Source organism: Mobula hypostoma, chromosome 11, assembly GCF_963921235.1.
Source record: "Mobula hypostoma chromosome 11, sMobHyp1.1, whole genome shotgun sequence".
Taxonomy (NCBI): domain Eukaryota; kingdom Metazoa; phylum Chordata; class Chondrichthyes; order Myliobatiformes; family Myliobatidae; genus Mobula; species Mobula hypostoma.
In genome coordinates this window covers 57,462,449-57,490,215 of record NC_086107.1, presented here as the reverse complement: position 1 = coordinate 57,490,215, position 27,767 = coordinate 57,462,449, and the positions used below count along the sequence as shown (strand labels likewise).

Genomic DNA, 27,767 nt, shown 5'->3' with positions numbered 1-27,767 from the left:
GGATTGACAATAGGCGCGACCCACAAACCCGGAGAGGAAACAGAACATACAAAAGATACCGGGGAAAAGGACGCAACCAGTACTTCAATAATGTATATAACCCAAAGAGAAACAAACTAAAACGTGAAGCCCCTCCCACCACCCCCCACCCCAAGACCCCAAGGCAAAATCTAAAGCAGACCCGCCAGAAAGAAGCAAGCGCTAAAACTACCCCCATGACTTCCGGTATACGCTCCCTAAAAAAAAGGTATAAATATAAAAAGGATCAGCTAATTGTAAAACAGTAAAAAAATAAGTAAAAAAAAGTTAGCTCAATTAAAATACACACAGAACAGAACAAAAGCCGGAAAATATATATTAAAAAAAAACCACAATAAACCTCAAACTCATGAATAGACACAGCAACAAAAAAAAATAGGATTATTAACATAAAGTGATTATAAAAAGCAAAACAGAATAAAATTTAAAAAAACTACAAAATTTAAGGCCGCACAGGAAATACGTAAGATGACAAAAGGGAAGTAACCACCCAGAATCCCCTGGGAAAAGAAAGAAATGACGCAGTTAAAAAGAAAGTTTAGCAGCCATATTAAGAAATCAAAAGTAAACTTTTCTGCCCAAATAGGGCACAGAAAAGTTAAAACCAACCAATTCACAGCCTCCGATCAACGGAGATAATTGAAAAAAAAGGCAATTAAGATGTTGAAGATGAAAGTTGATCCAGATAACTCTGGGCATCCGATGGAGAATCAAAAAAACGAAGGGCTCCATCTAACATGCGAATCCTTAGACGTGCAGGGTACAGCAGCGCTGGTCTTAAATCCATCTTATAGAATTCCGACATCACGGATCTGTAACGGACCCGTTGGTCCCAGATTGGTTTGCTGAAATCTTCCACGAATCGGAACTTAAGATCCGAAAAATCAATGAAACCTTTAGATCGAGCGAATCGAAACAGTCTCTCCTTGTCTTGAAAATAATGAAAACGTAAAATAACATGCCTAGGTCTATCTGACCTAGACGAGTATGATGGGATTCTGTGAACACGATCCAGTAGCGGTGGTTGGTCAGGAAATACAGTAGGGAATGCATCTTTTAAAAGTTGAGAGAAATATTTCATGGGGTTATTGGCTTCAACAGCTTCCCTCACGCCAATCATTCGTAAATTCTGCCGTCGCATTCTAGATTCCAAGTCAGAGTTTTTAAAAGTCAAAAAGTCAAGTTTCTTCTTCATTACATTAATTGTTTCTTCGATTTTCCCCATCTTAAGCTCACTTTGTTGCGCGAATTTTTGAAGATCAGATATAGCCGACTGATGTTCCGCAATACATGTTTGCATCTTATCAATTAAATCGGCAATTTTCTGGAAATTAGTTGAGATTTCCGTATGAATCAGGTCTTTAACAGAGCCTGCAATTTCCGTACGAATCATCTCCCTAACAGAGGTTGAAATTTCCCTCTGAATTAACTCCGATATCGCTTTCAAAGTCACCGGTGATTCAGTCGGGGGGAGATCCGTAGCTTTCGGTTTAACCGGAGGTTTACCATCCTTGCCGTTTTTCCCGTTCTTAGACATAGCAGATCTAAGTATCATCCAATTGTCAGAGAATTCAGTTTAATTCAAAGTATTGTAAAAATTGATGCCTTAATGGTTAATTAAAGTATAGCTGACCATAGAGAAAAAAAACTCAGAGGTAATGGAGCGAGTCAAGAACGCGACTTCACTCCATGAGCGCTACCGGAAGTCTCCCGGCCTTCAATTCAATTCAAGTTTAATTATCATACAACCATGCATGAATACTCATGAAAACAGCCAAATGATACAGCGTTACTCTGTGGCCAAGGTGCAAAACACGGTACCAACAGTCACACACAGCACAAAGCACACACAGAATGTATAAGGTAGAAAGATACAGCTATGCAAGACAATACAAGAGTCCAAACTTGAGCTATTCAATGCTGCAGAAATTTGCAGATGACCACAACAGAGTTGGTCTTCTGCTAAGCGAACACTGGTGGGAGGGGGAGGGTAGGAGGGCAGGAGGGCAACACTGGCCTGGACTCTGTGCCACACCACCCCCAATGGAGCGCATCGTCTCCGACCAGCTCTAAAGAAATTAAGCTATTTTACCATGGCATCACTAAAAGTGGCCATTACTCCTTCCTGTATCCACTAATGTGCTGCTGAAACTTTCATCTCTCTAACCTTGTTTCTTTATAGTTCTTAGACTCAATTATTCCAGTAGACATTCAGACAATTTCTTTTGGAAGACAGGCAGTTGTTTCCACTATTTTAACTTGCACCATCCCTTTCACCCATCCGCCCTCTGCTTTCTGACCATCTTCTTTACTTCTGGATCAGCAATGGTTAATTTCTAAAAATATCATATTTATATTTGAGTCTCTCCATGGCTGTACCTCTCCACTTCTGTAACCTCATGAAGTCCTTTCATCTCCTGAGATATCAGTGATGCTTTTATTATGGCCTCTTGATAATCTCCAGTTGATTCTCCTCACCACTGAGATCATGCCTTCCGCTGCTGGATCCCTCAGCTGTAGGATTCTATCCTACTTCACAGCCTTCCCTTTAAACTGTTCCTTGACCAAACTTTTGGTCATCTGCCATAATGTCTAATAGTGGCTTTTCATTCAATAACACGGTTATGATATGCCTTTTGGCATTTTACTATAAATGTTATTGTTGCAACATAAAAAGTAGTTCTAGAATTTCACCACAGGACATCCTACTCTGCTAAGCACTCCTGAACATTGGTAGTAAATAGCCCTAAACCTTATTTAACAAACAATAACAGTAATTATGTGGACAATTATAAACTAGATCTGACTGAGTATTAGGTATTCCACAGTACACCATAATTGAAGTAATATAATTTTAATTATTAAAATGTTATTTTTGAGATTAGCCAAGGTATCCCCAGAGTTCCCTTGAAGCTGTATCTATAGTTATTGCACTTACCCTAATATAGTTAGCATTAATATATGAACTAAGTGGATCCTCTGATGATTTAATAGTAAGGCACACTCTGCTGTGGGGATCTGAAAATTAAAAAAAAATCAAGATCATTCTGTTATTGAAAGCGATCATTCTAATTTACAAGCATAGATTACTCAACATTGTGATAGAAGCAAATATTATTCATTTAAAAAGTACAATAGAAAATTAGTTCCCAAATAAATATTCCTGATCTCTTCAAAAATTAGAATTATCAATGCACTTACTTGAAAATATTGGAATTACTTATTGAAGATAAGGTTTAATAGAATATGATCTTAGTCAAGCTCTTGACTATATTTTCTAAGTATGTAATAAGCAGGGTGAATGAGAGAGAAACAACTGGATTAACGGTAAGTTCAAAGTACATTTATTATCAAAGAATGTATATATTATACAACCTTGAGATTTGTTTCTTTACAAAACAAGAAACCTAAAAGAACCCATTAAAAAAGACTGACAAACACTGATTGTGAGGAGAGAGAAAAAGAATCATGCAAACAACAAAAGTAAGCAAGTCGCATTTGCAATGAAAGTGGGTCCTCAGACACAAAGCCCGGAGCTGGCCAACAGCCTCAGTGCAGTGAAGGGTGGAGTAAACATACAGAACAGTGAGCAGAACCAGTCCAACCCTTGACTCTGGTCCCAACACCTTGTCTTTTCAATCCATCTGGCTGGGCATTTATATTGTCCAAACATCAGGTCGTTCGTTACTCTAACTCCTGGACCCTGTCACATCAATACGCTCTGGGCCTGGGCCTCGTTGCCACATTTCAGCCCATGCCTGATCTTTCCAAATCAGCCTGGTACTTGGATCAATCAAAGGTTTAGGTTTAGGTGGATGGGGCCTGAATCTGCCTCTCCATCGTTCTGGCTTTTTTCTGCTTCCCTCAGCCTGACTTGGCCTTGAAAATGCCTTGACCTCACCCTGACTTCACCTTCCACTCACACACTTCTGAGTCAATCCTCGACTTAGCCTCGCCATTGCTTGCCTCTTCACTGTTTGTGGAGATCATATACTATAATTTTTTTTACAGAAAAGGTATTATCAATAAAGTATTAAGTTGTATTTCTTGTTTTCTTAATCATCAGTAAGTTGTCATTTTTCATCTTACTGCAGCACCATCTTAAATCAGAAGTAGAGGAATAGGAATACTGGTAAATCATTCAGCCCTTCAAAATTGATCATAATTCAGTAAGATCCTCTATCATAATGGCATATTCCTACTCCCCATAACCTCTGAGGTCATTCTCCTTCCTAGTTATATTTAGTAATGGTCTCCACAGCTTCTATGGTGGAGAATTGCACCACTTTACCAACTTCTGAGTGAACACATTTCTCCTGAAATCTTTCTTAATTTTCTTATTCTGTATTCTGAGACTGAGGCTCCTGCTTTTAAATCTCCTACAGTAAGAGGAAACATCCTCCCTTCACATAGCGTGTCAAGCCTTTATGCTTCATTGAAATGTCTTATTCTCCTCTCAAGTGAATACATGTTGAGTCAATTCTGTTCTTCCTTGTGCAGTCTCACCATCCAGCGAATCAGTTATAGTCGCAGGCACAGTCGGGTTTGTCTTGTCAAATGCACAGGTATACACATGTACAGGTACAATGATAAACTTGCCTGCAACAGCATCATAGGCACATAGATAGCATCATATAATCAGTATTCACAACAAAAACATAGACTTATATTTTTACAAGAAAAAACAGTGAGTAGAAATAGCAAACAAAAAAGCAAAGATAAACAAAGAAAAGAAAAGAAAGCTATTTTAGTACGAAGTTATCAAAGAGGTCATAGTGTTGCTGAAAAATTGTGATTAGGGTTTTGCTAGTTGGTTCAAGAGAATGGTTGAAGGGAAGTAGCTGGTCTTGAACTTGGTGATGTGAGACTTCAGGCTTCATTAGCTCCTGTCCAATAGTAGCTGCAAAAAGATGGCATGGCCTGGATGGTGGGGATCTCTGTTGATAGATGTTGCCTTCTTGAGGGAATGCTTCCTATAGGCACCATGAGTATTGAGGAGGGATGCGCCCATGTTGTATTGGGCAGGGTCCACTCCTCAATTTCTCCATCACTGGCAGTGGTCTAGCCACCGTCAAAGACATATGTAGAGGAAAGTGCCGGAAACGTACCAGTAACATCATGAAGAACCCCACTCACCCTGCTGGACTGTTTTACCCACTCCCATCAGGGTGGAGGTGACGTAGCATCCACACCAGGACCACCAGACACAAAAACAACAACTTTCCCCAAGCAGTAAGTTTGATCAACACTTCTACCCACTAAACACCTCACATCCTCCACCACCACTACTTAATAATTTCCTGTCAGAGTCACCTTATGTACAGACACTCCTGTGCCGAGCATCACATTATGGACATACAATTAACCTATGTATAGAAGCTATCTCGTGTATTGATATTTCATCATCATCATCATGCCCAGTTTGAGCTTTGACTGCCATGGCACACACACTCCTGTTTCGGGTCAAGTGGATCAATTCATTGGTATTCATTTCCAGTTCTCTGGTTGCTGTCTCCATCATCATTTGTCTTTCTCTTCCTCTTGCTCTCTTCCCTTCAATCCTTCCCATAATTACCATACATTCTAACTCCTCTTTCCTAATCACATGTCCAATGAAGTTACGTTGCCTTTTCATGATCTCATACATTATTTCTCTTTTTGTGTTTGCTCTGTTCATGACATCCTTGTTAGATATTCGTTTTGTCCATGATATTCTTTGCATCCTCCTCAAAAAACACATCTCTGCTGCTACAATTCGTTTCCTCATGTTTCTAGATATTGTCCAACATTCTGATCCATATAACATAACTGGATAAACGTAACATTTCAGTACTCTGAGGCGGGTTGTCATGCCTAGTTTAGTATTGGTCAGTATTCTCTTCGTTCTCGTAAAGGTATCTTTTGCCATCCCTGTTCTTCTTTTGATGTCCAAGTCGTACCTGCCATCTGATGTCACCCAGCTTCCCAAGTAGCAAAAGTTCTGTACTTGTTTTATGTCTTCCCTGTTTATTCTCAGCCTGCAGATAGGATTCTCCTTCTTTTTAGATATCACCATACATTCTGTCTTTTTGCAATTGATAGATAGACCCATTTTTGTACTTTCTTCAACAATTATATCGATTAAGTTTTGCAGTTCTTCCTCCATACTTGCAATTAACACAGTGTCATCTGCATATCTGAAATTATTGATGTTTTCACCGTCAACTTTGATTCCCAAGATGTCTCTTAGTTTTTATAATATTGTTTCACTGTACACATTAAATAAATTAAGGGAGAAAACACACCCTTGTCTAACGCCTCTCTTGATTTTCGTAAACTGAGTCACTTCTCCATCTATTCTTACAGCAGCAGTTTTTTCCCAGAACAGATTTCTGATTTGGTGGAGGTCTTTCGAATCTAGATCTAGAGTTTCCTATAATATTTCAAATAACTTATTGTGCTTCACTTTATCCAATGCTTTTGTGTAGTCGATAAAACAAACAAACAAATCTTTTTGCACTTGAATAGTTCGTTCTGATAGCATCCGTAACATCAATATTGCATTTCTTGTACTTTTGTCTTTCACAAATCCACATTGCTCTTTGCCTATTTCACCTTGTATCTCACTTTTAGCTCTTGTCATCAAAATTCTTAGAAGCATCTTGGTGATATGACTCATTAAACTTATGGTCCAATGTAATTCACATTCTATTGCTCCAGCTTTCTTAGGAAGAGTTTTTCATCTCTACGGGTATTATTCCAGTCTCATAAATGTCATTGATTAAATCAGTAAGTTTTTCAATTCCGTTCGATTGCTAATTCAACAGGACCTGCTGCCTTTCCTTTCTTCATCTTATTTATTGCATTACGAATTTCAGATTTTAAAATACTTGGACCTTCAATGTTTTTCTTAATTTCTGGTGTTTCGGCTCGATCGTCTTCAAACAATTCCTGAATATACTCAGTCCATCTGTTCATAATCTCATCTTTTTCCATGATAATGGTACCGTCCTTTGCTTTCAAACATCCACCTGAAGAACAGAGGAGCTTTTTACCAGTGATATTCTTGATTTGTTGTTGTAACCTTTTTCGGTCAGTTATAGGGATTCTTTCTATTTGCTCACATTCCTGGTTTAACCAATCCTCTTTGGTTTTTTAACATAAGCTTTTAACTTTTTTATCTGAAGACTTATATTCTATAGGATTTGCTTTCTTTCGTCTCTTTTCTTCTATTAGAATTATGATTTCATCTGTCATCCATTTATTCTTTGTGCTTTTTTTCTTTTTTAGGAATCACTGACTTTGCTGATTCTACTAAGGCATCCTTTAGAGAGTTAAATTTCATTTCTACATGATTGCTATCATCTTCAACAGATTCTATTTCTAGACTTTGAAATCTATTCCTTACTTCAATTGTAAGTTTTTGTCTTAGGTTTTCATAGTCATAGTCATAGTCATACTTTATTGATCCCAAGGGAAATTGGTTTTCGTTACAGTTGCACCATAAATAATAAATAGTAATAGAACCATAAATAGTTAAATAGTAATATGTAAATTATGCCAGTAAATTATGAAATAAGTCCAGGACCAGCCTATTGGCTCAGGGTGTCTGACCCTCCAAGGGAGGAGTTGTAAAGTTTAATGGCCACAGGCAGGAATGACTTCTTATGACACTCTGTGCTGCATCTCAGTTGAATGAATCTCTGGCTGAATGTACTCCTGTGCCCATCCAATACATTATGTAGTGGATGGGAGACATTATCCAAGATGGCGTGCAACTTGGACAGCATCCTCTTCAGACACCACCGTCAGAGAGTCCAGTTCCATCCCCAAAACATCACTGGCCTTACGAAGGATTTTGTTGATTCTGTTGCTGTCTGCTACCCTCAGCCTGCTGCCCCAGCACACAACAGCAAGCATTAGAGCACTGGCCACCACAGACTCATAGAACATCCTCAGCATCGTCTGACAGATGTTAAAGAACCTCAGTCTCCTCAGGAAATAGAGACGGCTCTGACCCTTCTTGTAGACAGCCTCAGTGTTCTTTGACCAGACCAGTTTATTGTCAATTCGTATCCCCAGGTATTTGTAATCCTCCACCATGTCCACACTGACCCCCTGGATGGAAACAGGGGTCACCGGTGCCTTAGCCCTCCTCAGGTGTACCACCAGCTCCTTAGTCTTTTTCACATTAAGCTGCAGATAATTCTGCTCACACCATGTGACAAAGTGTCCTACCGTAGCCCTGTACTCAGCCTCATCTCCCTTGCTGATGCATCCAACTATGACTGAGTCATCTGAAAACTTCTGAAGATGGCAAGACTCTGTGCAGTAGTTGAAGTCCGAGGTGTAAATGGTGAAGAGAAAGGGAGACAAGACAGTCCCCTGTGGAGCCCCAGTGCTGCTGATCACTCTGTCGGACACCAGTGTTGCAAGCACTTGTACTGTGGTCTGCCAGTCAGGTAATCAAGAATCCATGACACCAAGAATCGCTGTCAGCTTCTCCCCCAGCAGAGCAGGGCGGATGGTGTTGAACACACTAGAGAAGTCAAAAAACATGACCCTCACAGTGCTCGCTGGCTTGTCCAGGTGGGCGTAGACACGGTTCAGCAGGTAGACGATGGCATCCTCAACTCCTAGTCGGGGCTGGTAGGCGAACTGGAGGGGATCTAAGTGTGGCCTAACCATAGGCCGGAGCAGCTCCAGAACAAGTCTCTCCAGGGTCTTCATGATGTGGGAGGTCAATGCCACCGGTCTGTAGTCACTGAGGCCTCTGGGGCGCGTCTTCGGCACAGAGATGAGGCAGGATGTTTTCCACAGCACAGGAGCCCTCTTTTCTTCTTTAATTAATTGCAAGTAGTCAAGGGATTGTTCAGTTTTTTGCTTCTTTAGTTTTACTTTTACATGACATACGACTGGGTTATGGTCACTATTACAGTCTGCACCTGGATATGTTTTGCATTGAGTCACTGAGTTTCTAAATCTTTGGTTTATAGTAATAAAGTCAATTTGATTTCAAGTGTTATCACCTGGACTTTTCCAGGTCCACAAGCAACTTGGATGGTTTTTAAAGTAGATATTCATAATGACCTGATTATTCATCTTGCATCATTCTACCCATTTCTCGCCTTTTACATTTCTTTCCCCTAGTCCAAATTCTCCAATGGTATTTCCATCCGCACCTTGTCCTACTTTAGCATTTAGATCTCCCATGGCAATAACAATATCTTGAGATTTGCATCCATTCTTTGCTTGTTCAAGCTCTTCATAGAATTTATCTATATCTTCATTTTTTCCATCTGTTGTTGGTGCATATAACTGTATAATTGCTAAATCAAATGATTGTCCTCTGATTCTAACAAAAAGCACTCTTTCTGATATTGCCCGATGTCCTAAAATACTTTTTGCCATGCTTTCATCCATAAGAATTCTTACTCCATTCGTATCGGATGTTCCACAAGAATAAACTAGTGTTTTATTTCTAATCTGACATGTTCCAGCACCTATCCAACGAACTTTGCTAATTCCCATGATGTTAATCTTTAGTCTGTCCATTTCATTTATCACATTGTCCAACCTTCCTGCTTGATATAGGGTTCTTACATTCCAAGTGGCAATAATTTTCTTTTGTGTTACTTGATTTTTATGAGCAGTATCTTGATGACGGCCGGGGATCCCCTGCTGGCCAGAATTAACCCTACTGAGTGAAGCATCTTCAGAGTCGTCTTGAAGATCCTCTTGACACTGTTGTTGTGTAATACATTTTGTTAGTTTGACCACAGTTTTCTTAGCAAATAGCAATGATGGTTTGCTATTGCCTACCGTCGGGCGAGCTACAGAAATCGCCATTTCTCTTCCCAAATGTTCATCCGCCTACACTATAGCCGTTGACGTTTGAGGTCGTAGCGCATCCACCTTCTCTGTCATAAGTTCAGTTACTGAACCTGCCGGATCTGCCGTTGGCCTTCGCTCCTATCCTGAGCAGGAACACTTGCAGGTGCTACCGTTCCAGGTCAGAGCAGCCCTGGGAGCAATGAATGACTAAGAGGTATCTCCACTTTCCCCAAAGCTCTGAAAGTCACCAATCAGAACCTCATCACCGGTTGCAGTTTGGAGTCATACCCAGGACACCATTTATATTTTCAGTTTTTATTATTGTGTTCTTTGTCTTATTGTGTTTATTTTAATTGGATATGGAGCCTCAATTACTTTATACTTGTGTCCTGGAAATGACATTAAACAATCTTGAATCTCACGTTCTTGTGCATTTAAGTTACAGTACCTGGCCACTTACTTGTCAGAACACTTACGATAGAAATTCGTTAGTGTGTTTGGTGACATGCTGAGTCTTGTTAGCATCTGAAGAATGTAAAGAGGCTGGTGGACCCAGGACAGGCCATCCAATATGTTCAGATGCAAAGGTTTAAAGCTGCTGACCCTCTCCACTCCAAATTCATCAATGGAGATTGGTGCATGTTCCTGAAGTCAACAATTAGATCTTTATTTTTTATTGAGTTTGAGTGAGAGGTTGTTGTTATAGTTATAGACGTAGTCATACTTTATTGATCCCGGGAGAAATTGGTTTTCGTCACAATTGCACCATAAATAATAAATAGTAATAGAACCATAAATAATTAAATAGTAATATGTAAATTATGCCAGTAAATTATGAAATAAGTCCAGGACCAGCCTATTGGCTCAGGGTGTCTGACCCTCCAAGGGAGGAGTTGTAAAGTTTGATGGCCACAGGCAGGAACGACTTCCTATGACGCTCTGTGCTGCATCTCGGTGGAATGAGTCTCTGGCTGAATGTACTCCTGTGCCCAACCAGTACATTATGTAGTGGATGGGAGACATTGTCCAAGATGGCATGCAACTTGGACAGCATCCTCTTTTCAGATACCACCGTCAGAGAGTCCAGTTCCATCCCCACAACATCATTGGCCTTACAAATAAGTTTGTTGATTCTGTTGGTGGCTGCTACACTCAGCCTGCTGCCCCAGCACACAACAGCAAACATGATAGCACTGGCCACCACAGACTCGTAGAACATCCTCAGCATCGTCCAGCAGATGTTAAAGGACCTCAGTCTCCTCAGGAAATAGAGACGGCTCTGACCCTTCTTGTAGACAGCCTCAGTGTTCTTTGACCAGTCCAGTTTATTGTCAATTCGTATCCCCAGGTATTTGTAATCCTCCACCATGTCCACACTGACCCCCTGGATGGATACAGGGGTCACCGGTACCTTAACTCTCCTCAGGTGTACCACCAGCTCCTTAGTCTTTTTCACATTAAGCTGCAGATAATTCTGCTCACACCATGTGACAAAGTGTCCTACCGTAGCCCTGTACTCAACCTCATCTCCCTTGCTGATGCATCCAACTATGGCACAGCACCATTCAACCAGGTGTCCTATCTCGATTCAGTAAGTTGACTGATTACCACCTGTAATTTGTCCAATAGTGGTAATATTGTCCACAGACCTGAAGGTGGCGTTAGAGCTATGCTTAGCCACATAGGTTAGAGAGGCAGGCTAAGCATGCAGCCTCTGGTGTTGATGATTACTGAGGAGATGTTGTTACCAGTCCTCAATGAGTTCTACTGATGGGAACAATGAGTATCCAGTTGTAGAGGGTGATATAGTGGCCCAAGTCTTGAAGTGTCAGGTGAACCTTTCATTCATCCTGTCCATGGCAAGTATATTTTTTCATGGTTAAGGAGAACAATACGAGGCACAATCCTCCAGATGTGGTCTCATCAAAGCTTTTGCAATGAAGATCAGTTTAACATTTGCCTCGTTAACTGCTGCACCTGCATGTTTAGTTGTCAAGACTGGTGCACTCATTCATCTTTGGGAAGGTATTAATGCACCCAATGTAAAACCCATGTGGTAGTGGAGAGGGATCTGCACACACCACAGCACTTAGAATCAAGCCAGGATCCCTGAAGCTGTGCCACCATGATGCTGGTGTGTTAGAACAACACTCTGTAGGAGGATTAAGAGGCACCAGTTATGACATTTATTTGATTGGAACTAAGATGGCCTGTGCACCAGCTGAAGCTAACTAATGCCAGTTGCATGTCATGCCAGAGGAGGTGAACGCTGAATGCAACCATTGTCACAAATCACCAAATGAATGAGAGAAATACTGAAAAGGAAGCAACACAGATACCCCAATTCACTGATGCTGACCTGGAGATTTCTGTCAGAAAGGCAGACAGTAGGAAAGGCATCTTTTAAACTCAGCAGCACAGATAGCTACCACAGGTTGAAGTGGGGTGGTGGTTAAGGCCAAAAGTGATGACTAGGACAGGTTCAAGAGCTGGATGAAGTTATGTGTTTGGTCAAAGTCAGTGGAAATAACCATTCTATGTTGTTATTTGTCAAGATCCTACCTTCACCAGTTCAACAGCATGTGTATGCATACACATACAAGTTCACACTCACTCATACATGTATTCTCATGCTCACATTCACTTCCAGAGCCTGTTGACACTTTCAAGGGAGCTTGAGATCATTTGGGTTACTAGGTAATAAAGAGAACTTAGGTTTAAGCAGAACAGCCATAATACGAGTGGGCCAGTGCTAGAGTGGGTAGTTGAGGCTTTGGCTCAAGGGACTTTGGCAAGAAGAGGAGGAAGCTAAGGTACATTTCTGCTAAGTTTCTTTCTTTATTACTGTACAGTTGGAGTAGTGGGAATGACAGTCAGGACAGTGGAGTGCCCCTCTCATGGAATGTGGGAAGGCACGGAGACCTCCAGTATCCCTGATGACTATAGCTGCAGCTGAGGCCAAAGTTGGAATATCGTGTACAATTCTTGTCACCTACCTACAGGAAAGTATCAATATGATTGACAGAGTACAGAGAAAATTTACAAGGATGATGCTGGGACTTTAGTTATAGGGAAAGGTTGAATAGGTTAGGACTTTATTTTCTGGAATGTTGGAGAATGACAGGAGGTTTGATAGATGTACAGTAAATTATGAGTGGTATAGGTAGAGTTAATGCAAACTGGCTTTTTCCTCTGAGGTTGGTTGAGATAGAACGAGTGTTCATAGGTTCAGGGTGAAAGCTGAAGTACTTAAGGGATGGCTGAGTGGGAACCTCATCACTCAGAGGGTTGTATGAGTGCGGACCGAGCTGGCAGAGGAAATGATGGATGCAGGTTCAATTGCAACATTTAAGAGCAGTTTGGATAAATACATAGATGGGAGGGATATGGCTGGTAGGACAATGGGACTAGGCAGAATAACATATAGGCATGCACTAGATGGGCTGAAGGGCTGTAGTGCTTTATGACTGTATGACTCTAACCAGTACCTAGATATGGTTGGAATCTATTCTATAGACAGTGGCAGCAGAGGGGCAGATGTCAGTGATGGATGGGGAGCTCAGAAACTGCTGATCTCCTTGGATTTTCATGCTCAACTGTGTCTAGAGTTTACAGAGAACTTTGCGAAAAACCGAAAAAAATCCAGCAAGCATTAGTTCTGTGGGTGAAAACACCCTGTAAATAAACTAAGTCAAAGAAAAATGGCCAGACTGATTCAAACTGATAGGAAGGCAACAATAGCTCAAATAAACACGCATTACAAAAATGGTGTGCAGAAGAACATCTCTGAATACACAACACGCCGAACCTTGAATTAATGGCTGCTGCAGCAGAAAACCACAAACTAAATATTCACTAAAGGTACAGACAATCTATTTCACAAGCTAAATATTCACTATTCTTGAATGAGAATATGAATTTAAAATTTCATTGCTAGATATCTAAAACAATCAAGTAAATGCCCGATTAACCTGGCATAATTTCCTACTCATCAAATTTAACTATCTGTTCTTCCATATGAAGAATTAATTTGCACCACTGTTCAAAATATACCAAATGTTTCAATACAGGACTTCCCCCATTTGCTGATTATCTTTCTGATGCACATGTCCTTACCAACAGAGATACAAATTCTGATGATACCATTCTCTACATAATGATCTCACAAACTCTCTCTCAAACAGATATATTTGTTTACATATTGACTAATTTCTCAAGCTATCATTTTATGGTGGTGGAAACTGCTTCAGGCTGAAAAGGCAGAGCTTTCTCCCATGAGATTTATTGAAATGCAATATTCTACTTCTTGCCATTCACAATCATCCCAACCAATATGGTTTTCTTTTTGTTTGGCTGTTTGAAGAAAAGTAAAATCTTTATATTGTTGAAGTTCTTAGTGTCAGCAAATATTAACTCAAACAGCAAAAAAGAAATTGACTCAAGTACTAATTGAGACCTGAGTTAAAAAAAAAGCTAACTAGGTAATCTACCATGAACATGCCAATAAGCTTGCACTCCTTCTATTTTACTCACTTGGTAGGATAGTCTTGTAACGATTCTTCAATCCAAAGCCTGGAATATCAAATTCATTTGGATCAACAAAATTCATTGGTATTTCCTGAAATAGAGAAAATACTGTCTTAATTTCTGTTAAATATGTAATGCTCAAAAACAGATGTGACTGCCATCGTCTTCGGTTCTTAGGTTGAAAGTGAATACCTACGCATCTAACGATCTGATATCCACTCTCAGTGAAACAACACAGTTTAGGATCCAGAGTGTGGAAAATTTCCCAGTGTTCAAAATTTCCCAGCTCCAAGCAGAGTGTTTGTTGACAGCATCACTTAATCAGCAAAGCATTGCATTTGGTGATAGCATAGTTCCCATGATTAAGGCACAGAGGAGCTGAGTATGGAAACCAGTAATGTTTCTAATGGAATGGAATATCAAGGAAGGAAAACAAAATAAGATATCCCAACATGTATTTTGAACCAAACTAACAATCATTTAGTGGAGGCCCGCTACGCAAATTCTGTTGAGGTAGTGAAGAGCAAAAATAGAGAGAAAAGGAGACAGTGTTATCCAGTTCTTGCAAAAGAAATGTTTTTTTTTATTCCCCATAAATGAAAAACATAGCAAAGATGCCAGCAGGCTCATGTGTTTTATTCTGGCTCTGTGAAGGAGCTCTCTGGTTAGTTTCACACATTACAATGCACTTGAAATTTATTTAAACTTTTCTGGAATTTAATACTGGACCTTCTACCATAACTGTTTAGGAGGTGTTTTCCAGATAACAATATTTTTATTGCTCTATTGTTCTAATAAAATCTCACGCACTTTTCATCTTGCTTCTGGGTCCTTTACAATTCACTGCGATCTATAATTATTACTGCTTCTGTCTTGGGAGTAGTTTTCCCTCTCCATCAAACCACTTTATATTTTTTTAACATCTGCATTAAATTTTTACTAAATGAAAACTGAGAGATTGCATTTTTCCACGTATGGAGGTAATATGAAGAATGCATTTAACTTGGAAGTACTACAGTGGAGAGCTGAGCATAGTCAGATGAATAGGCACCAATCATAGGCCAAATGCAGAGTGCAAGCAGGATGAATGTATGTAGAGTTGGCTAAGTTCTAAAGGAATCTCATTGAATGATTACAATAACAGATAGAATGAGAAATGAAACTTCTTTGGATTTTTGTCCTGACCTCATTCTTTCACGTTACTTACCAGGAACTCTCTCTGAAGTGTGAAAGAGTCCATGGCTCGCTCATGCAGTTTCTGTGAAGTGAGTAGGTTGGATGCTGTTTGCAAGTACTCCCGAGCTGACTGTTCCCTGGGCGACAACAGCACTCCATCAGCGTCTTCACTTCCTGGTGTACACATGTCAAGGGTCAGTGATACATTTGAGCCTCTCCTTTGGGACAAGGAGAAAAAAAAAGAGTCCTTTGAAGACATTTGATTTCTTGTCACAGATTTACAGCAGGAATCTATTATACCTGAATGTGAAGTGTACATTAGATCAAAATCAAATCTCAGTTTCTTGTCAGATTCACAAGGACACGTATGCAGAGGTGCAATGAAAAACTTATTCACAGCCATATCATAGGCACAAAATATCATTCAAGACAAAAAACATCAATGTTATTTTTGCACAATGCTTACAATAAAGAACACAATTAAAACAAAAGTATCAACTTTAGTGCAAGGTGATCAAAGTGGTCATAGTGGTTCTAAACTATAATGATTAGGATTTTGCCGGTTTGTTCAAAAGCCAAGTTGAAGGGCAGTGGTTATTTTTGAACCTGCTGCTGTGGGACTTCTGTACCTCCTACCTGATGGTAGTTGCAAGAAGGTGGCATGGCCCAGTTGGTGAGCATTTTTGATGATGGGTGTTGCAGATACTACCAGTGGTGGCGAGGGATGTGCTCATGATGTAATGGGCTGAGTCAACTAATCTCTGCAGTTTCTTATGTTCCTGTGCATTCAAATTACCACCATATCATATCATGATGTGTCCAATCAAGATACTTTCAAAGGCACATCTGTAGAAATTTATTAAAATCTTCAGTGACAAGCCAAATCTCTTTAATCTCCAAAGACCATAAGACACAGGAGCAGAATTAGGCCATTTGGCCCATCGAGTCTGCTCCATCATTTCATTATGGCTAATCCATCTCTCTCAGCCCTGATCACTTACCTTCTCCCCATAACCATTCATGCCCTGACTAATCAAGAATCTATCAACCCTTGCTTTAAATATAACCAATGACTTGGCCTCCACAGATGCCCGTGGCAATGAATTCCACAGATTCACCATTCTCTGGTTAAAGAATTTCCCCCTTGCCTGCATTCTAAATGGACATCGCTTTATTCCGAGAATCTGTCCTCTGGTCCTAGACTCCTCCACCATAGGGAACATCCTCTCCTCATCCACTCTTTTCAGGCCTTTCAATATTCAATAGGTTTTAATGATTTCCCTCCTCATTCTTCTGAATTCCAGGGAGTACAGGCCCAGAGTCATCAATTACCCCTCATATGATAAGTCTTTCAATCCCAGAATCATTCACGTGAACCTCCTCTGAACTCTCTCGAATGTCAGTACATCTCCTCTTAGATAAGATGCGAAAAACTGCTCACAATACTCCGATGAGACCTTACCAAAGCCTTATAAGGCCTCAACATTGCATCCTTGCTTTTATATTCTAGTCCTCTTGAAATGAATGCTAACTTTGCACTTGCATTCCTCACCACCGACTCAACCTGCAAATTAACCTTTGCATTTCAGATTTCTGAATTTTTTCTCCTTTAGAAACTAGTCTACCTTTTTATTTCTTCTACCAAAGTGTTTGACCAGACACTGTGCGCCACTGTATTCTATCTGCCACTTTCTTGCCCATTCTCATAATGTCTAAGTCCTTCTGCAGCCTCCTTGTTTCCACAATACTATCCGCCCCTCTGCCTATCTATGCATCATTTGCGAACTTGACCATAAAGCCATCAATTCCATCATCCAACATAAAATGAAGCGGTCCCAAACACAGACCCCTGTGGAACACCGCTAGCCACTGGCAGCCAACCAGAAAAGGCTCCCTTTATTCCCACTCTTTGCCTCCTGCCAATCAGCCAATGCTTTATCCATGCTAGTGTCTTCCCTGTAAAACCTTGGGCTCTTAACTTGTTAAGCAGCCTCATGTGTGGCACCTTGTCAAAGGCCTTCTGAAAATTCAAGTACGCAACATCCATCAATTCTCCTTTGTCCATTCTGCTTGTTATTTCTTCAAAGAATCTAACAGATTTGTCAGGCAATTTTTGCTTAAGGAAGCCATGCTGACTTCAGCCAAATTTATTATGTGCCTTCAAGTACTCCGAAACCATATCCTTAACGATCGACTCCAACATCTTCCCAACTACTGCAGTCACGTTAACTGCCCTATAATTTCCTTCCTTTTGCCCCTCTCCTTTCTTAAAGTGTGGAATGACGTTTGCAATTATCCAGTCCTCTATTGGTGTTAAATACCAAGCTGTAATGGATAAAGAGCGTCCTGATGTATGCACCTTTGTTGTCCAGGTGTTCCAAGGTTGTGGCATTGGGATAGCATCTACTGTGGACCTGTTGCTTCAGTAGGTGAATCAGAGCGGATCCAAGCTGCCACTCAGACAGGAGCTGAGATGCTTCGACACCAGCCTCTCAAAACACTTCATTACTGTGGATTCGAGCACCACTGGGCAATAGTCACCAAGGCTAGTTACCATGCTTTTCTTGGCCACCAGTGCTATTGAAGCCTGCTTGAAGCAGATATGTACCACACACTGCCAGAGTGAGAGTTTGAAGATATCTGTGAATATACCAGCCAGTTGGTCAGCACAGGTCTTCAGTACCCGCCCAGGTATACCATCCAGATCGGATACTTTCCTTGGATTCACTCCCTGAAGGCAGTCCGCACATCATCTTCAGGTACTGAGATCAAAGGATCATGGGGAAACATGATGGTTCCTCCCTGTTCTGGTCATCAAAGTGAAGATAGAAGATACTGAGCTCATCTGGAAGTGATGTTCTGCAGTCCCCTATGTCACAAGATTTAACTTTGTAGGAGGGTATGGCATTCAAACCCTGCCACAGCTGTCGAGCATCCCTCATTGATTCCAGTTTAGTCCGGAATCTCTGCTTTGCTTGAGAGATGGCTTTGCAGAGATCAAGCCTGACCTCTTGTAGCATTCGAATCCGAATTGTCAAAATGCAATCTCGTTCGAGGTCTCTCAGCCCAGTGTGGCAGTGCGCAGTAGGACCGTGTTTATTTGGTTGAGTCCATTCTCAGTTTTTGACACGAGATAGGGGAGGCCATTGATAATGAGTAAGCGCTGTATTGCACGGAGCAGAAGACAGTAGACTGATGAGGAGCATGGTGTGTTTTCCGAGCATTGAATGGGCTCTCCAAACTTGGGTTATGACATCAGCCTCTCCCTCCGAATTATCTCCCCCACCTTCCTCTTATGCGCCACTGACTGACCTATAGGAGCGAACAAACACTACCAGTGTAGTAGACAATTGGAGGGAAATTTTCATTCTAAAGACGGTCTAGTGTGGAGATTTTTGAAGAGGAGGTGTGAGATGGAAGAGTAGGGTTCTAGGCCTTGGTCTATGGACAACTCTGATAAGGTTAATGATGAAGAATTACACTCTTTTGAGTCTTTTCACTGCACTAATGCAACAATGGACACAAAATAATCCGTCTTTACAATGAAAGCTGCTTATCAATGGACTGGTGATCCAAGTTGGCCTATTCCATTGTGCCTAGTGTGTGACAAACAACTTACATATGTAGCAATGGCTCCAGCAAAATTGAAAGGACACTTAACTACAAATCACAGCCATGTGACATGCAAAAGTGTTGATTATTTTAAACAACTATTGGAATCTCAAAACAAACAGTACAAAGGTTTTGAAAATAAAGTCACAGTCAGTAAAAGGCTTCAGAAAGCAAGTTATGTAGTAGATGTAAGACCAGTTCACTAGAGAATGTTTTAAAAGCTGTGTGAAACCTCGACAAAGAACATTCCAATCTCCTGCTACATACAGAAATCTGGTGGCTTAGCAAACTAAGTTCTCAACAGGGTGGGTTTGAGCTGAAAGGTGAATTGTGGGAGTATTTTCAAGAAAATAGTAGGCCTGATTTTGCTGAGTGCTTTGAACATGAAGAATGGCTGCAGAAATTAGCCTACTTAACGGACATTTTTCATCATGTGAACCAGCTGAACAAGTCTCTGCAAGTCTCTGTAGGAAATGTTTTGACAAGTGACAAGATTCTTGGATTTAAAAGGAAACTAAATCTTTGGAAAAATCATGTTGTAAAAGGAAATCTTGAAATGTTTCCACTGCTGCTTGGGCTTGAGAGTGAGGAAGCATCAAAAAGTCTCAAGTTTTATTGAAAACCACTTGGAAAAATTGCAGAACAAAATTAAACAGCATTTTCCCTTCCTTTCAAAATAAGTATACGGCTGCATGAGGGACCTCTTCTTTGAATCTTATGATCAGCCTGAGAACTTGACTTTGAGAGAAGAGGAAGAACTTTGTGAGCTGCACTCTGATCATGCACTCAAGATGAGATTTACTGACCTGCCCCTGGACAAGTTCTGGATTTCCGTGAGAGAAAAGTATCCTGCCATCCATAGGAAAGCAATGAACATTTTGCTGCAGTTTTCAACTTCTTACATGTGTGAGAAAACTTTTTCTTGTTTATCAAGCATCAAGAGCAAGGATAGAAATCATCTCATTTCAGTTGAGGGTGAAATCCATGTGTGCTTATCTCAAGTTCAACCAAGTATTGAGAAATTTATTATGTTTGCCTTATGAGGGTTTCAAATTTATGAAAGAGAAAGAAAGATTAATTTCAGGAAAGGTAAGCTATAAGTTCATTCTCAGTACATTCTGTTCTATATCTCCATGAGAGCTTTAGTGGCAGCCTGTGTGAGAATGGAAATCAGATGCAGAGAAGCTTTTCATGTGTTCCTTCTGAAATTAGAACCTTTGCATTCGCTTGTGTCCTTCCACTAAGAGCTAGATCTTTAAGTTGGCATGAAGAAAGCAAATCACACAAATATGCCCCAACAAGATTCCAAAGCACGCCTGTGAGTTTTGAGCATTGGGCATAGTTTGCCTCCCGCTATATGTGCAGAGCTCAGATCCTGTAGTATAGCCCCATTTAATCATGTCAGCCCTGACTGTGGCTGTGGCAGGAGCCTGGGTTATTTGAAGGCAGGGGGTTGAGGGTAGGTGGTGGCAGGAGCTGCAACATGGATTGCTGGTGCCGAAGTTGCTCAGTATGACGTGCAGAATATGCTCCACAGCCTTCCATGCTGAAAGATAGACCAAAGACTACATCAGATAAATATTAGTAAAGTAGAAGATGTTTCAGCCACTGTGAATATATATTTGGTGTGACTATTTAAAACTCAGCCTCTTTGCTCACAGCATCATAAGCACGATCTTGCAGGGAGGTTGAATGGAACAGTCAGCATCTCCAGTCCAGTTTTAAGTTATAAGGTTGGTGGACCTCTGGAATTCTATAAGGTAGTGTTGTCAAGGTCAGATGAATTGGGTACTTAATAAGTATGTTTAGGCAAGGCTGGGATTAGACAAAAGAGGAGTTAAGCTCCAGGTCATAACAGCCGTGATTATATGGTAGTGGGATATTTTGTAAGGAACTTCATTACCATGGGCACCACCATAGCGTAGTGGTTAGTGTGACACTATTTTAGCTCAGAGCATTGGAGTTTAGAGTTCAATTCCAACGTCATCTGTAAGGAGTCTGTACGTCCTCCCTGTGGAAGGCCTGGGTTTTCTCCAGGTGCACTGGTTTTCTTCCAAAGACATACTGGTTGGTAGGTTAATTGGTCATTGTAATTTGCCCTTTAATTAGGCTAGGGTTAAGTCGGGGATTGCTGGGCAGCACAGCTCAAAGGGCTGCAAGGGCATATTCTTCGCTGTATCTCGATAACTAATTAAATATTCTGCCAGAGTACTGCTATAATCCAGCAGGACACCTGCAAATCCTTCAGCTTGGCTCTCCTTTAAGTCTCAGTATTTCAGGAGCAGCAATAACTTAGGAAGCACAAGAAACAGTTCAGATTTAGATTCAGATATATTTATCTATCACGTACATTCTAACATAAGTGCAGCATTTGCATTTAGAATTAACACAACCCAAGGATGTGTTGGGGGCAGCCACAAGTTTCGCCACCCATTCCAATGGCAATATGGCATGCTACAATGTTCAGAAGAACAACACAGGCAACAACAGCAAAGGAAGCCGTTTTCTTCCCTCCCACCCATGAGCACACCCAGACAGTCCTCCAACGCCGCCCCCGCCCCCCCCCCCCGGCCCCCGGACAGGGCATCCCTGGGCCTCCAGCCATCAGTGGATTTGTAGACTCACAGACATCGGTCCCTGGGCCTCCAGCCGTCTGTGGATTTGCAGACTCGCAGACATCGTTCCTCTGACCTGGGCTTTGGCATTTGGGCCTTGACTTCCCGGCTTCTGATCGACGTTCGAGCTTTGATCTTCGGTATTGACCCCAGGACACACTGGTGACAGGACCACAAACTCCAGGCCATAAATTCTGGATGTGCTGATGACTCACTGATTCTGAACCGGCCTTCAGATATGGTGAGTGTAGTGGGTGCCTAGATTCCAGCCTGTCCTCTAACTCCCCCGCATCGCTCTTCCTGAACTCTGACCTTACCCCTACTCCCCTCTCTTTCCCCAAAACCATCCCTATGAACCTAATACACAACCAAGTCTGAACCATAGCCTCAACAGTAACCGTAGCTCAGCACCATCTTGATCAGAAAATATCAAGGCAAGTTATAGAAATAAGAGACAATGGCTCACTTTGGAAACATCTCCAACTGATACCTAGAAACTCTTTATAGTCAAGAAAGCAGTTGGAGTGGTAATAAAGGTAACATGACGCAGCCTTGCCGTGAGAGCACTGGACTCAGAGGATGGAAAAGGGACCCCATAGGGTTATAACCATAGAGTTGTGTAACATAGAAATGAGTCCTTCAGCCAATCAAATATACTTTGATCATAATCCCCATCTCTGCTAATCTCACTTACCTCTTTTAACTCAATATCCCTTTATGTGCAGCTCATATGCCTCTTAAAGTTTTTATTTTCCTGCCTGTATTATCACAGCTAGGAGCTCATTGTGAAAAACTAATAACTAATAACTCACTGTGTCATACTAACAACAGTGTGAAAAAATTACCCCTCAGGTCCACTTTAAACTTCCTTCCTTACATAGTAAACCTATGCCCTCTAGTTTTAGAAACCCCTACCAACAGAAAAAGACTTTGGCTGCCTATCCTATCTCTGCCTTTCATAATATCTATCTCTACGTTGTAGCCTCCCAGCTTCCTTAGCTGCGGATCAATCCCATCCAATTTCATCTCCTAACTCAAGCACCTCCAATCCAGGCAACATCCTTGTGAATCCTTTCTAGATTAAGTGCATCTCTCCTGTGCTGTTGTAACCAGAACTACGCACAATTCTCCAAGCGCAACCTAACCATCTCCGTCAACCCAAGTGGCCACCTCCAGGGAACTACATACACTACTTCCACCCCAAGGTCTTTCTGTTGAACAATACTTCCAAGTGGCCTGCAAATCACTGTGTATATCCTGTCCTGCCCTGGTTTAACTTCTCAAAATACATCATTGTTCATTAATCTAGTTAAATCCCATCTGTCATTCCCTTGCTAACTTTTCCAATGATCTAAATCTTACTGTAACTGTAGAGAACTGTCTTCACTGCCAGTTTTGGTGTGAAACACAGACTTGCTAATCATGCACCTACATTCTCTGGTAAAATATTAATATCCATGAGAAACAACAAAGGACCCTGCACTGATCACTGTTGCATACCACGGGCCATAAAGCTCTAAAATGAAATACAACTCTCCATGACCATCCTCTATCTTCTATCAATAAACTAATTTTGTATCCAATTTCTTAGCTTGCTGGATCCCATGTGTTTCGCCTTTAAGACCAGCCTATTCTGCAAAATTTTGTTAAAGGCCTTGGTAAATTTCATGTAGATGATGCCGTCAGTCTTGCCCTCATCAATCCTCTTCATCACCTCATCAAAAAATTCAGTCAGATTTTTGAGACATGATTTCCCATGCACGAAGCTATACGGATCATTCCTACTGAGGTCTGCCTCTCTCTCAATAGCTGTCTCAGCAGCTTGTAGTTTGCTGGCTTAACTGTGTTGCCCCTCATCTGTGAGACAGTACAGGAAGAAATAAGCAGTCACACACTACCTGAACCTGAATAGGTTTTACATAGATTGGCAAATTATATTTTCATTGTCCCAGTATGGTCTTTAAAAAGATTCATTTGATAATCTCTGGGAGAGTGAGATTGAGGAGTCTAAGTTGAGAGCTCTGGGTCACCTCTTCCGAACATAATATATTATTCACTCAATAAATATTGATTGAAATAACAGACTGTTTTGAGGTGGTTTATTGAATTTTTCCACAACAACCTTGAATGGCAATGCAGGCTTGAGGGTCCAGATGGCTTACTCTTGCTCCTAAATTCTTTCCTACTTGTGTAATTTACTTTGAATGGAGATTTATGCAAGATCACAAACTTGTTGCTGAAGTTCCCAGCTGATCTGTCACAAAAAGAACTTTGCTCCTGAACCAAACTTCCAAAAATATCCAAAGTTAGTGTATGTAAATAATAGATCAACATTATATGACATATAGTGTATAGTACACTGTCTTCTATATTGGTCATTGATTAATATGTTAAAATGCCGTACAGGATAAATGGGCTATTGCAATGTTTTTTGCTAATTTATTCTCAGTTGTTAATGGAGCTGAAACCACAGAAGTTCTACAGTGCTTTAACTCCTCAAGCAATTTCAACTTTTCCAGCACTTTTTCAGAGTTTCTTGACATTTCCCAGAGGCTTTTTTCTGCAACAGGAATTTCCAAGGTTCATTCCTGAGTTAACTGGCCCCAGCCAGTAAAAGATCAAAAAGCTGGACTGTAAAATTTTAAACCTTTTCAATGAAGAAGAATTTTAAATAAGATTTTGCACTTTAATTGCTTCCACTCATGCTTGATACCAATGTACTGGACTTCTATCCCAGTGATAATGGAAGTAGTTTGAGTTGCTGATTTAACTAGATGAAACTTTTATCAGAGCAACATGGACATGTCTGAAGGACAATGAAGAGAATGGAGACCAGTCTATAGACAGCTGAAGTTTCAAATCAAACTCAGGTAATATTAAGTGGGACTTTCAGGAAAATAGCAATGGAAACAGGAAGAAAGGAAAGGATAGAAAAAAAGAAGAGGAAGATGCTAGGAATAATAAAAGGAAATCTTTGAATAAAGTCGGGAGCAATGTTTCCTCTAAGGTGTGTGCATGTGCGTGGGCACACATCTTCTGCCACTAGCCCACAAAGGAATTTAAACTGCGCACAAAATGTAGTTGCCCTCAACCTCATTGGCATATGTTTCAATATAGTACACAATCACATTTCCTTTTCCAATTTCTGATGTGGACGGTGTTGACAACATGGAGTTTGCAATGATTTATCTGCAGGTTTTATAACTGGCTTATTTATACTGTTTTTATTGAAGAAATTATTCAATGCGCACATGTCATTGTCACTGGGCAAAAAATTGCACAGCACAAGATTTTTGTGCACACTGGTCATCGCAAATTAGAGCGAACATTGGTCTGGAGAGAGAATAGGGAAACAGTATGGGCAGGAAAGGAGAGGAGGACATTGCATTGAAAGAATCATGACAGAGGATAAACATTTGCAATCTCTTGTCAGTTATGGCAAACAGGGAAATTCCAGAAAGGAATAGGTGAAGAACAGAAATAGTGTGCTACCCTAAAATATGGAGCTTGATAAAGGAGATTGAGAGCTTTAATTGGAAAAATCTGAGGTAAAATTTCTTTCTTTAAGTAGATCAGGTATGTTATGCAAAATGTGGAGTTAAGTCTCAGATTGTGCTGTTGGGCTTCACATAACAAGAGCAGGGAGCTAGAGTGAGAGGCTCAAGAGTTTAATAGCTGATGATGATGACATTGACTCGGACCTGAGAGCCCAGCATCGGGCATTTTCATACCTTACAAGGTGCAGTTCGAAAGGCTGTGTGGGACACCACTCCTCACACAGACATTTCGCAGTATTATTTTACGAGGCCGAGTTGCGAGCTCGACATCAACCCGGCACGGATGGAGAGCACACATGGGGACGGTCTGTCACTGGATCGAACTCGGGAACCTCCGTTCTCGAGGCCGGCGCTGATCTCACTGTGCCACCAGCCAATCAAAACAGAGGTAGGTCTCAACATTGCTGGTCAGCTTCACTTAACAGGACTCTAAGGGACACGTTCTCAAATTGTCAGTTAACAGTTGTGTAGCTAATAAACTAGTTAACAGGAGCCAATAAAAAGAAGTTAGGGGCGTGTGGAGTGAACATTTTGAGAGAAGTTGCTGGTTTGGTGAATATTGGGCTGCAATGAGAAGGGTGAGTAACACCAAATAAGGTGAGAGTGAGGTTGCTCCCCCTCTCAAAGCTTTTTAGTTATGGCAGATGAGCTTAAACTTGTTCCGCGATCCTTCTATGCAATGTGGGAACTCTGGGAAGTTGCCAGAGTCCCTGATGACTGTGTGTACAGGAAGTGTGTCCAGCTGCAGCTCCTGACAGACAGCACGACAGTGATGGAGCTGTATGTGGATTCACTTTTGAACATCTGCAGTGATGAATGAGTTGGACACACTGCAGTTTAAGGGCTGAAAGAAAGATAGGGAATGGGTGATCAACAGGTGTAGCAGAAGCAGGAAGGTAGTGCAGGAGTCTTCTTTGATCACCTTCCTGCAAAAGAGGGATACCGTTTTGGACACTATTGGGAGAGATAGTTCGGCAGGGGAAGGCAGAGGCAGCCAAGATCATAGCACTGTGAGTGGCTCTGCTGCAAAGGACAGCAGAGGGAAAAAGAGTGACAGAGTAATGGGAGGGGATTACATGGTATGGGGAATAGCAGAACGTTCTGTGGTTGCAAACAGGAATCCTGGTTGGTGTGTTGCCCCTTAGGTGCAAGGGTCAGGGATGTCTCAACGTGGCTGCAAGGCATTCAAAAAATGAAGGGTTAACAAACAGCTTGGGTAGCAGGGCCTTAAGTTGGCTTAAGGGTGTGGTCGACCCTTCCCTTGCGATTCGCCCCAGGTCCAGCTGACCCGGCTGGTAGCACCTGGTAAGGGTCCCTTGCTCAGGGTTACGAGCGATGGCCAACGGCGGACCCAGCAGGAGACTGGTGGGGAAGGCGGAAGATCTACAACCTTGGAAGACAATGGTTGCTTTGCAAGCAGAGGATCTACTAAGAAGAGAGGTTGTGATTTCTTTAAACTCACCAGGCAGGAGCAAAGGTCACTGCTGTAAACTGCCAAGTACATGATTTCTTGATATGTCAGTCTCAATAAAGGATCAAAACAACGACGTTAACGGAGCCACGAATAACAGTAGTGGAGTCGCGTCTGGAAACAGTAGGAATGAGGCTACCAGGGTCGTCATCAAGCGAAAACCTCATGTCATGCTACGTGGAATATTAGATCTCTTCTTACACGAGGTAAACTAGAAAATGTGGTTATGGAAATGAAAAGACTGAAGATAAACATACTCGGACTATGTGAAATGAGATGGACAGAGGGGGGATGGCTCAAAAGGGATGACGGATATCAACTGATCTATTCAGGAGGAAGTGAACATAAGCACGGAGTTGGAATCTTGGTAGACAAGTAAACAGCGAGAACTATCAAAAGCAGTGTATCCATTAACGAAAGATTGATGATGATTAAAATCTTGGCTAAACCATTTGACATTAATGTCATACAGGTCTATATGCCAACCACGGACTATGACGATGACGAAGTCAATATGGTCTACGGAGAAGTTGAAAAGCTAATGAAAAAGACTAAAAGCAATGAGGTAATTGTGACTCTTGGTGATTTTAATGCCAAAGTTGGCAGCGCAAAGAGGAGTTTTGACTGTAGGACCCTTCGGGCTTGGGGAAAGAAACGACCGCGGAGAAAGACTGGTTGAATTGCAAAAACTATCAAACTAACAATTGCGAACTCCTGGTACAGTCTGCCAAAGCGGAGAGTGTACACATAGACCAGTCCTGATGGTTCAGTAAAAAACCAAATTGACTGTATTTCACTACCCAATCGGTTCAGGAATGGAGTGAAGCCGGTGAAAACGTACCCTGGTGCTGACTTTTATACGGATCACAACCCTGTGGTATTGGACGTGAGTGTGCATTTGAAGAAGATGAGAAAGGCCAAACCATCAAATAAGATAGACTTTGATTTACTCATTAC

At 41.3% G+C, this 27,767-nt stretch overlaps 1 protein-coding gene across 2 annotated transcripts in view; it reads right to left on the bottom strand.

The window, feature by feature from the left end:
* ptpn5 (protein tyrosine phosphatase non-receptor type 5) overlaps positions 1-27,767 on the bottom strand; it is a 189,819-nt gene that overhangs the window by 21,073 nt on the left and 140,979 nt on the right. For both annotated transcript variants that reach the window (XM_063063225.1, XM_063063224.1), the window contains exons 5-7: positions 15,587-15,773; positions 14,386-14,470; positions 2,978-3,057 (exon numbers count right to left, since the gene is read on the bottom strand). In XM_063063225.1, coding sequence (XP_062919295.1) covers positions 2,978-3,057; positions 14,386-14,470; positions 15,587-15,773 — 352 coding nt within the window. The remainder of the gene's footprint in view (positions 1-2,977; positions 3,058-14,385; positions 14,471-15,586; positions 15,774-27,767) is intronic.